General features: G+C 33.9%; 1 protein-coding gene across 1 annotated transcript in view; it reads right to left on the reverse strand.

Annotated features, from left to right (window-relative positions):
* Positions 1-2,618: 2,618 nt before the first annotated feature.
* LOC105997112 (alpha-amylase 2B) overlaps positions 2,619-12,184 on the reverse strand; it is a 9,947-nt gene continuing 381 nt past the window's right edge. Inside the window, exons 2-10 of the mRNA XM_013031416.1 lie at positions 11,434-11,580; positions 10,458-10,655; positions 9,634-9,864; positions 8,315-8,448; positions 7,462-7,584; positions 7,267-7,366; positions 5,220-5,338; positions 4,981-5,106; positions 2,619-3,930 (exon numbers count right to left, since the gene is read on the reverse strand). Of these exons, the coding sequence (XP_012886870.1) occupies positions 3,741-3,930; positions 4,981-5,106; positions 5,220-5,338; positions 7,267-7,366; positions 7,462-7,584; positions 8,315-8,448; positions 9,634-9,864; positions 10,458-10,655; positions 11,434-11,580 (1,368 nt within the window). The 3' untranslated portion in view covers positions 2,619-3,740. The remainder of the gene's footprint in view (positions 3,931-4,980; positions 5,107-5,219; positions 5,339-7,266; positions 7,367-7,461; positions 7,585-8,314; positions 8,449-9,633; positions 9,865-10,457; positions 10,656-11,433; positions 11,581-12,184) is intronic.

Here is a 12,184-nt window from a genome sequence, read left to right on the forward strand (position 1 = left end):
AAACCAGTTTTATTGGGTATTAAGTTTTCTGTTTTTCTGATACTCTACAGCCTTAGATAATAATATGATTATTGAATTCATTCAGACTGACAATTGTTCTTGCTGAAAAAGTCATGATTCTTCTAAATTTCAAATTGATTCCATACCACGTTCTCAAAACAGTAAACCTTTGATCAACTGTTCCCTCAACAAGAAAAAAAACACGAAGAAAAGGGAAAAAGAACATGAAACTAAGCTTAGGATAAGTCATTATAGAAATAGCAGAAAGAAGATAAAAATAATCAAGTTTGGTTACCAGATGTGTAAAGTTAGAGAATTTCTTGAGCCAAGGCTCAGATACATTTCCAAAATAAATAGTATATGTGGTGTTGCTGGTATCGAAAACATGTGCTGTCAACAAACCTAATAAAAGGTGAGACTACAAACTACATCTAGGAATATAACAAAAATGACTTACTTCAAGACAAAGTACAGAGTGAAGCTCTATATGAAACAAACATTTTCATATACATGATCATATTTTTGTTTAAATTAGCAAAAATGTAGTATTTTCCAGTCATATAATGTGAAAATTCAAAATTAACCTTAGTGTTGGTATTGGCTATTCTTTTTTTGTTTTTTGTTTTAGTTATTTTTTTTAATCTGCTGTGGGGCTTTAACTCTGGGCCTGGGTGCTGTACCTCAGTTCTTCAGCTCAAGGCTAGTGCTCTACCACTTGAGTCACAGCGCCACTTCTGGTTTTCTGGTGGTTTATTGGAGATAGAGTCTCACAGACTTTCCTGCCTTGGCTGGCTTTGAACCACGATCCTCAGATTTCAGCCTCCTGAGTAGCTAGGATTATAGGCACCCAGCTTTGGCTCAAGTGGTAGAGTGTTAGCCTTGAGCTGAAGAGCTGAGGGACGGCTCCCAGGCCCAGAGTTCAGGCCCCACGACCGGACCCCCCCAAAAAAATTTATTTTAGCCTGAGAGATTTGTATCATTGTAGAGGAATTGACACCTTTCACTAATTATAAATCAAACTGGGCTATAGATATAAATGTAAAATATAAAAATTTTAAAATCCTAGGGGATAATAAAATAGAAAATCTGTGTAGCCTTTAGTATAGTGATCAATTTTTAGATTTAATATCAAACATATATGAAATGAATAATTTGATCACCTAAGTTTCAACAAAATAGTAATGTTCCTCTATGAAAAGGAAAATCAACAAAATAAATACACAATTTTTAAAAATGAGAGGAAAATATGTGCAAAAGACAAATGGTTTCAACTATTAATTTAATTTTTAATTTCTCGTAACAAATGAGAAACAAATAAGAAACAAATGAGAAATAAATTGAGAAACTTCCTTTCTGAAAATGCTTTTATGGTTTTCAACGCATACATCTTTTTTTTTTGCAAATTGTTGTTAATTTTTTAGCATTGGTACTACCTATTTTTAGGGAAGTTTTTGTATAGATGACTATAGTATCTTTCCAAAAAGACATGTTACTTTCTTCTTTAATATATAGGTTTATTTTATTAACATTGCCTCATTGCTTTAGCTAGGACTCCCAAAAATTACTAAATAGATCTTTGCCTTGCTGATTATGACATAAAGGAAACTATTGAGTTAAATTGTAAACTCTTCAGAAAACATACTCAAAAGTTGATGCAAAATACCTCAAAATGTGGCCCTGAATGGACTAGAGCACTGTAAATGGTAAGCAAGTTAAAATTGTTGTTCTTTCAAAAAATGAAGAAACTGGCAAAAAGATACCAACAATGCCCATAAATGGGAAGATATAGGGAGATGCAGGGCAATTACATACCAAAGAGAAAAAAAATTTGCAACATGCATCAGAAAGAATCCACTCTTCAGAGAGCTTGATATTTCATGTTTTAGTCTCAAAAATTGTACAATAAATTTCTGTCGTATAAACGAAACAGTGTGTGGGAAATTTACAAGGAAGCCCTAAAAACCTAACATAAAAAAACCATGCCAATTTTTATCAAGAGCTTAGAGTATGGCCTTCATGCAACAATGCCTGCCTATTAAAAGCACGATGCTCTGAGTTCAGACTTTAATAATGTCCCCACCTAAAGAAAATAGCATGAAGAAAGTAAAGAAGTAGTAGTAGAAAAAGAAAAGAAAAAGAAAGCAGAGGAAGAGAAGGAGGGGAAAAGAATAGGAGGAAGTAATTACAGAGAGAGATAAGAACAGAAAAAAATAAAATCATCTGAACTAAAGAAAGACAGTAAGAGGAGCTATCTTGTTACAAACTAGCATACACTAAGAACTGAAAAGGACATTGAATGTGTAGCATGAATATTATTGATGAGGTTCTTAAGACCAAATTTACCAATTGTTCATAGTAGAAATGGGCCAGAGAAGAAGTGAAAATGACTAGCTTTGGAATGTGATGACTGTTAGATGGATACAAATGTTTTGCTAAAAAGGAGAGCAGATATATATTTATTTTCAGATATATATGTATATATACACACCCACACACACATATATATCTGAAAATAAAATTTGGGGGTCATGGGTTTTAAGAGTTCATGCTAATTTCTACAATAAATAAATAAATATCAGAGACATAATAATGCATAAAGTGATTTTATTTCGTTTCTGTTTAGGAGTCTGAAAGTACAATATATCAGTAGGCCTTTTCTTTTACATCTGTTGAGCGTCTCACAATGTGTGGCTTTGGGCAGGAGTTCATATGACCAGGATTACATGCAGTGCAGGAAGCCAGAAAGGGATCCAAGAGTCAGCCATGCTGTTTTGATACAACTCACTCTCTTGGAAATTAACCAAATTCCCATAACAACTTGCTTCTATCCTTCTTTAGGCAATATCTTCATTGGCTTACCTAATGCTCATTAAGCACCAACTCTTGGAGGTCCCATTCTACTCACATCACACAATGTGGACCAAGCCTCCAACACAAGAAAAACTTGAAGATGTGTTCAAATCAAAGCAAGGAGTTTTAGTTGAAAGATTTTTTCATTTGATCTGAGGGCCCTCTGAGGCCAAAGTTTGTTTTGCAAACATGTGTGAATTGTACGGTATCATTTGCACACGTGTAAGAAATCATCTTTGGTAGAAGAAATAATCTTTGGTACGTTTTCTTTTAAAATCATGACAGAGGAAAGAAAAATCCAGAACTATTCTGAAAATGGTTGTGAATGAAACCAGTTTTTCTCCTTTCACATATTGTTCTAAACACTCTAAACTATGCTGAGAATTCTTCTTGAGATAAGAAAGAAATTGCATAAAGAACACAAATTAATGCTGCCCTTCTAAGAAGAGAGTTAGTCTAGAAAATCCTAGGATTCCTGCATTACATATTTTGGGTAATAATCCTCATTAAACCATCTGTGCATAGCTTAAGTCTACAGAATAGTGTAGGCAAAGAGAAATTATACATACATAACAGAAAATACTGTTCTTTCTCCATATGTGTATATGTGTGCAGGTGCATGTATGTATTTGTTAAATTGACTTTGTGAACTCTTAGATATTGTTTTGACAAATAAAGTGGCTTTTCTCACATAAAATGGTATCTTGGCCATAGTTACCCTGTAATTGTGTGAGTATATGTAATTCTCTAATCTTTTCATTATTTTTTCACACTGATTATTTAAAACTATTCTTATAAGTCAGAAAATTGTAGTAATTAAAAATATAAAAGAGAAACATTTGTTAATACACCGTTTACATATATATTTATATATATACTTAATTTGCCTCTTATAATTTAGCTTCAGTATGAATGGCAATAAATGGGTCTTCTGCAAAGTTGCTAATGGGAAAGTGAGCTCTACCATCACTGGAAACAGAGATTTTGATTCCTGTGCAATCGCCCTCGACATTATCTCCAGAGATAACATCACAGTAAGTTCCACTTGGAAGACCAGTTTGCAAAGTTGAGGATAATGACCTAAAATATAAAAGATAACAACTAACTTAAATTCAACACTGAGAACTTCCAGACTGCAGGCAATCTGTAAAAGAAATAATCAGTATTGACCTCTAATAAGTCAAGGTCACAATTAAGAACAAAAACATAAAGAGACCTATGAGTGGGTGTGAAAGTTTCTCAAGACTAACATGATTGTGCAAAAGATCTAGAAACTCCTAGTCAGTGGTGAAAATAAAAATGAAAATGGAAAAATATTAATGAAAATGTTCAAAGAGAACAGCCACCCTTAGATAATAGTGCAGAAATATTTTATTATATATGTGTGTTTGTGTGTATATTCCTAAATAATTTTTATTTATTCAAATTTGAGCCTAAGAAAGTTCTAGTTATTTTTGACAATAAGCATAAATTCTCAATAAATAAAACTTCCACAAGGCTTGTGGAAGTTTTGATGTTGTGAAAACACTAACATTGATATATATATATATATATATATATAATATATATATATTATATATATGTATATGTATGTAATATGTATATATGCATGTAAATATACATATATATGTCTCTTAAGATTAAATTAGTACTCTCATCCTTTAAGAAAAAGAGTGGTTGATATTTTCATAAAATATATATTCTATTATTTAATTCTTGATTATTAAAACATAATTAGGCTAAAATTATTGAAATGTTGGCCTCAGACAGAGACAATTCACCTGTGTGTAGAGGGATCACCTGCACTCTAACCTTATGTGTGAATCTTTAGAATAGGGTAATGGGACAATAGTATCGCAAAAGAAAGTTTAAAAGCTAAAACTAAAAAAAAAAACTCACCATAAGATGAAATTGTCTCATATATATATATATATATATATTAATAATATTATTATTTGTCACAGAGATAGAAAATTAGAGTATATATACCAAAGGTGTAGAGATTGAAACTATAAATCCTTTCAATTTTTATCACAACAATATCACAATGAAATCAAGTTGTTAACTATATGCTGATAGTAAAGTAATAAAAATAATGCGAAACATAAATTGTTTCTAACAGCTACTTACCAGTTATCATTGTTAAAGACAATGAATCCTCTGTTTCCTCTTCCAAAAGCTACTTGGTTGTTTCCATTATCCCACCAGTTGGTAAAAGGCTGGCCATCAACTACATTTCGAAAAGCAACCATGTTCCTACAAGTACAAGATCACATGAAATGTTGCATCCTTCAGCTTCAGGAGATGAAATCAAACATTAGGCAAAGCCCCTATCCAGGAGTTTCACTAGGTAAATAAACATTCCCAACCTGATTTGACGCCAGCGATGTTCACAGACCCAGCCATTGCCACAGGTGGTGTCAGGATTAATAGTGACTTCTTTTATCGTTTCATTATTGTTGGGAGGTCCAACCCAGTCATTGACATCCTTAGTTACAGAACACAAAATTTTAATTTTAACATGCATGTGTTAGCTGGCCTCCACCTTCCTCGCTACACTAACCCCAAGTGATCCTTGTGCTTCTGTGTCCCTGCCTTATCATCCTATTGTTCACGTTCCTTTACCGAGTCCTCATCGTCTCTAGGGACTCGTGCTCTCCAGGGACATATTTCAAACAAGAGTAGCAAATTTTTCTCATTTTTCCTTCCAAGAAATGGCTCGTTGGGATCACCAGAAAGCAACTCATTGAAACTGCAAGTCCATTTGTTTCAGGAGTATTAGAATCAAACAATATGTCCCAGTGGGAATAGCTGAAAAAATCTTTATATATCAAGCTTATAGGAGACTATTTTTTCTCATCTGTAAAACAGGAATATCAATTGGTTTTTATTACAAAAAATAATGCATGTATTGCGGCAAGAGGACGGCTGGAAGGGATGGTGGAGAATTATGAAAAGTGTGACATTAGTTAAGATATATTGTGCCCATAAACTGCCTTATTGAATGGCAACTCCTTTGTGCAACTACGTAAAGATCATAAAAAATGAATTTTAAAATAATGTTTTATTACTTTTGAGAGAATCATTATAAATACTGTTTGTAATAATTGTTAGGTTTTATACCATCTTCTAAATAAACATAATATCCAACACAACCTAATACTGTTTACTAAATTGGTAAAAAGTTTTAATATGTCCCTTTCTGGTGGATAATACTTGGAAAGATATTTCTAGAATGACATCAAAATTAGTAGGAATTTCAGTGTATAGAGACCATTTACATTACATTTAGGGATTTCGTGATGTAGACATATAGGTTAAATAGAAACACAATAGGAAAAATAAATGGGCAATTTTCATGACTTCTGACATCAGAAGAACAATTAGTGGAAGTTGCAGAAGCTGACTCAATATAAAAGAGATGCATTACAAAATTAAAGCTATCCAACAAAAGAAAGAATTGCTGGAGAGGTGAGTTGGGTACTCAAATTGAAAAAAAAAAAACAGAAAATTTAAAAAAATAGAAATGTATCTATTATACTTGCCTGTAACAGGAATTTGTTTAGTTCTAAAGTTTAATATGGTACTACTTCTGAAATTGTTTTTTAATCTTAGCTTTTAAATTATATTTATATCCTGATTTCTCAGTTCTTGATTGAAATAGCTATTTTAATTACTGTCTTCCACACTTCCAAATATTTTTCGTGTAATTTTTATGAAATAATCTGAAATTTTCTGTGCTGTGTGTGTGTGTGTGTGTGTGTGTGTGTGCGCGCTTAAATTCAGGGCCTGGGCACTTTCCCGGAGTTGTTTTGCCTCAAGGCTGGACCTCTACCACTTGAGCCATAGCTCGCTTCTAGCATTTTAGGGGGTTAATTAATTAGAGATAAGAGGCTTACAGTCTTTCTGAGTAGGTGTGAGACAACAGTGCTCAGATAAATTTTTGTTCTTTAATAAACAATTTTCCTTCTTCTGATAAAACATTTTTTTCTATTTAAACTCAGCTCAACTGAGTACTTTCTTTGCATTCTATAGATATTATTTAAAAACAAGTATTTTCTATTCCTGATATACTGGCAGGAACTATTTATATATGCTAGCATATGTAATCCCACATTAACACTATAAGGTAGATATTTTAGAAAGCACACATTTTATAGCTCTTTATATCTTGAATTTATTGTCACCTTTCTTCCTTGATAGTAGAGGGTGAATGTTTGCTGGTTATCCTATTTATGAAACAATTTTATACTCCTTTGGCAAGAAATGAATTTTTACTTCTCTCCTTTGCAATACTAAAAACAGAGTTGAACCACAAGCTACTGTTTTAATAAGTGCATGATAAATAAATGCCGAATTTAATAATATCATATAAAGCTAAAACAGAACTGCTCTTTGAGCAATTCTAAAACTTACTTTTCCATTTTCAAAGTATCTTGGCCAATGATAGCTGGACATTACTCGTGTAAAGCCATAAGGATGAGCAAGCATGAATCCGACAGCCATTTTGTACATTCTGAAAGTTAAGAACATGATGCTTAATGCAAGGTAGAAGGATGCACACGATCATGTCTAAAGGCAGGTTCATAAGAGTGGAAAACATCATCCTACCTGGCATCCCAGAATGTAAGGATGGATGCTCCTCCAGCCCCATGTCCTCGCTGATTGTCATGGTTGTCCACAAAGACCAGGGCTCTGTCAGAGGGCATGAAGCCCCAGCCTTCTCCCCAGTTCCTAAAAATATTAATAGACTATTAATATTAACATATAGTCCTTTAAAACTGATTTAGAGTAAAATAACTGAATGGCTCTTTCTTAGTATTTTTGTTGTGTTTGTGTGGGAAGGGGAGGGTAAGTACACTCATTAAATCTGCAAATAAACTCCATTTTGTATGGGTAAATGGATTACTTGTATTCTATTCAAGTTACCTATAAGAATTTTTTTATTAAAAAAGCTACTTTTAGCCATTTCAATATATTGCATTGTCCATGGATTTCAAAAGAGTCAACATATACAACACATTACACAGAACACCCAAAAGTGTTTTTAAAGATCTGCCTCCAATAGATACTACTGAGGTAAAGACATTTTAATATTTGAAATTAAGTGATTGATATGAGACTTAAATTGCACATATGTCCACATTGTTGGCACTTTACCCACGGTAGAATCCTTTTAATACTCATCAACTTTGACAGACTATAGGCAAACATGACTAAAATCTAATATACTTATGTCATCTATAGGTCAACAATCTCAAAGTGATGTTTGGGTTTAGAGAACACTTCTATTAAAATTCATTTTCCAAACAAAAAAAGATGATGAATTGATGTTTGGAAGAAAATAAGATGCATTATTAATGACCAGCTTCTTGACAGTTGTCTAGAAAGAAAGGCTCTAACTGGAGTAATATGATTAGCTCATCTATAAAGAAATTCAAATAAACAAGCATAATTTGTTTACTTTAAGTAAGCCATCTTCTCGCCACTCCACTTGCGGATCACTGTACCCAGCTTAGCCCCATACTTGAATTCTGTCACACGTCCGTTTCCAAAGTACTCACTACTTGAAATTGCCTCACCTCCCAGATCAATGACCTAGGAGAAACAAGGGAAAATACCTTGATAATGTGAATTTTAAACTATTTTAGTGTACAGATTAGTATGCTTTTAAAAAGCATAGCTTAAACCTGATGTGGAAGAAATAATTTGTATTGTCACAGCTCATTGAATTTGCAAACTTTATAGACCATGATAATGACAATATGCCTTGTGAAGGCATATTAATGTGTTAAGGTTAAAATGTGTTTGTGACTTTAACTAAGTGTCACTATTCCACAATACTGTGAAATATGTGAAATTTATATAATCACCTAATCTCAATTTTTTTAAAAAAATAAGTGAGAGAAGGGATGGGTTAGGAGCGATGGGTGACAATATGTAAAAATAATAGCTTAAAACAAGTCTTTTGTACTGCTCAAAATGGTTTCCTTTAGGTTAAAGATGCTTAATTTTTTATAAAATATTGTCACAATCTTGAAATAAAACCTAGATAAATGTGAGCTGTTTGTAAAGTTAGTAGCTTTTCTGTTGACTGATAATAAACTGAATATAAAAACATTCATAAAGACAGTCCCATTCATAAGACCCTCAAAAATGTACCTAGATATAAAATTAAATACAGAAATTAGTACCTCCATGGTGAAAAATGTAAAGTACTGGGGCTGGGAAGGTGGCTCAGTGCTTTCTATGCATGCATGAGGCCTTGGGTTCGATTCCTCAGCATCACATAAGCAGAAAAAGCTGAAAGTGGTGCTGTGGCTCAATGGTAGAGCACTAGCCTTGAGCTGAAGAGCTGAGGGACAGCACCCAGGCCCAGAGTTCAGGCCCCACAACCGACAGAAACACCACCAACAAAAAAGTAAAGTACTTTGAGGCCCTAGTGGCTCACACCTATGATCCTAGCTCTTCAGCAAGCTGAGATATGCCTAAAAACATACACACACACACACACACACACACACACACACACACACACATCTCTCCAACTAACCAGCAAAAAATGCCAGAAATGAAGGCATAGTTTACATGGTAGAGCCCCACTGGTGATGGTGATTGAAAAAGTGAAGAGAGCTTTCCAGGCCCTGAGTTTTAAGCTCCAGAAATTGCTCTATGTAAGTGGCCCAGAAATTAACCTAGAGAAATTACATATTTACATATTCTGTATTTATTTTATTTGTTTTTCTTACATTATTTTACATGCACGCATACATAGTGATGTACCTCTTGGTAAATGAAAGGCCTGCTTCCTTCAGGGAACCAAGTTACATTGAGATGATGCAGTTTATCCAGTACCGCCTTGATGTCTCCAGGCCACATGTGTTTTGCCGCATCCAGCCTGAACCCTGCTACTCCAATGTCAATTAGATGGTTCATGTAGTCTGCAATCTTGGTCCGAACATAATCTTTCTCAAGTGCAAGATCAAGAAGACCAACTAGACGGCAATCTCTGACCTGTTTGGGGTAAAATTTTTGTTATTGATTCACTAAACCTTATGTCTTACCTGACAATCTATATCATTATTTATTCATGACTTATTTATATATATTTCCATAGTGCTTTGACACAGGGCACTATGGTGCGCCTTTGAATTTTTTTATTCTATAAAAATGGAGAATGTAGGAAATGAAGAAGAGGGGCTTCTTAGTAATTTGAAGTGATTTGGGTTTTTTCTATTTTTCTTTCTTTGTGAATTGTGCCAGATCTCAAACTCTGGGTGGCAAGTTAGTAATCTGCCACTCATCTGTATTGCAGGAAAGACACATGATTGTGGAAACATTTGAATATTGATTTGAGATCCCTTCAGATATTTATAGTCTGGCCTCAAATTCCAAGATCCCCAAGTCCTCAGCTTTTTGAATGCTGGGATAACAGAATGTACCACCACCCTCAACTGAGAAACTTCCTTCCTTTTGTAGTTAGCCCTGGAAGCCAGTTTTTCCTAGGAATTTACTTGAGTATTTAAAATGATATTAAATAAGATACAGATTATTGATTGCAGGACTAAGGAGTGCTTTATTCTGATCATTGTTTTTAAAAAAATTACCTGGGCAGCATCATTATAGTTCTCAATGCCTCCACTTCCAGATCTACATTTAACATCATTGAAATCCCAGCCAGAGTATGGAACTGCAGGAAAAGCTCTATTCTGAGCATCGAAGTAGCTTCCACAAGTGCTGTTTGTTCCTGAACTCCCCGCTTCACTGCACATGTGATTAATTACAGCATCCACATAAATACGGACCTGAAAACCAGAGTCTTTTTCAGTTTGACTTTAAGGAGAAACATAACGCATCATTGATTATAGTATACAATCTGAAATAAAGCTCCAACTACTATAAAATGAAAATTGGCAGCTCTTCTGGTTACTCAAATATCTATGCAAAGATAAATGGAGAAAACCAGAAATTATCATAGCTATAAAGAATGAAAAGGGTCAACTGATAAAAATATCAGTTAAAAAAGGAGGATTATTGATTGTTGAAATTTCAGTGGGTCACAAGGAGAGAAAACAGTTGGCCACTATTTTTTTAAGCATCTCAGCAGATGCACGTAGATATAGCTCTTCTATTATGATGCTCAGTAGAGGAAGAATATTTACCATTAAAGTCAGTGATAAGGAGGCACACTCAAAAACTATGGCTAGATAATAAATCACATGAAAAAAACAGCAACCATTGTAATACAATCTCCATCTCCTAACCAGTAAAGTGCTCCAAGGAAATGTGTATAGTTATAACAGTTAAAAGATAATATTTGGCCTTATAAATAAACTCTTCTTGAAAACTGAAACTATCTCTTCTTTAGTAGATGAATGGTATGAAAACAGTATTTACAAAATTGAGACATAAGGCAGTATTTAATTTTGAGTTAAAGCTAAGTGATTCAGTAAAATTTCTAAAGTTTTAAATATGAATTGTTTAGTCCTCAAAAGTGCATGAGATAGGACAATGAAATTAATTTTTGTGTAATATTTTATATTTTTGTGTGTAATATTTTGAAAGAATCTTTAATTCACTTACCCCAACATTGTTACACCTATTCACCATGTCTCTGAATTCATCTTCATTCCCAGATCTTGTGCAGATGTTATAGCTGATGGGTTGGTATCTTTCCCACCAAGGTCTTGAAGGGTTGTGAACTACAATGTTTTCATTGGGTGGAGAGATCTACAAAATTAAACAATCCATAAATGACAGATTATGGATTACATTATATCATCAAATGCTCTAGGTAGCAATCAGTAATATAAAATATTACTGGGTCTCATTATGCAGATATGTTGTACTTTTTTCTTTTTTTATTTTTTATTGTGAACATACTGTACAGAGGGGTTAAAATTACATGGGCAAGATAATGAGTACATTTCTAATCAAGCATTGTAGCCTCCTCCTTTGTTTACCCTTCACTTTATGTTGTACTTTTTAATGACTTGAAAAAGTTAAATGTAGTTAGGCCCTGATGGCTCACACCTGTAACTATGGCTACTGAGCATGCTAAGTCAGCCCAAGCAAGAAAGTCCATGAGAATCTTCTCATTAATCACAGAAAAAACTGGAAGTGGTAGAATGCTAGCCTTGAGCAGAAGGAGCTCAGGGAACGTGCCCAGGCCCAGAGTTCAAGCAGAAAGAACGAAGAAGGAAAGGAAGAAGGAAGGAAAGAAGGAAGGAAGGAAGGAAGGAAGGAAGAGAAAAAGAGAGAAAGAAAAGGAAGGAAGGAAGGAAGGAAGGAAAGAAGGAAAGAAGGAAGAAAGGAAGGAAGGAAGGAAGGAAGG

The sequence above is a fragment of the Dipodomys ordii genome, unplaced genomic scaffold, assembly GCF_000151885.1.
Source record: "Dipodomys ordii isolate 6190 unplaced genomic scaffold, Dord_2.0 Scaffold139, whole genome shotgun sequence".
NCBI classification, from domain to species: Eukaryota; Metazoa; Chordata; class Mammalia; order Rodentia; family Heteromyidae; genus Dipodomys; species Dipodomys ordii.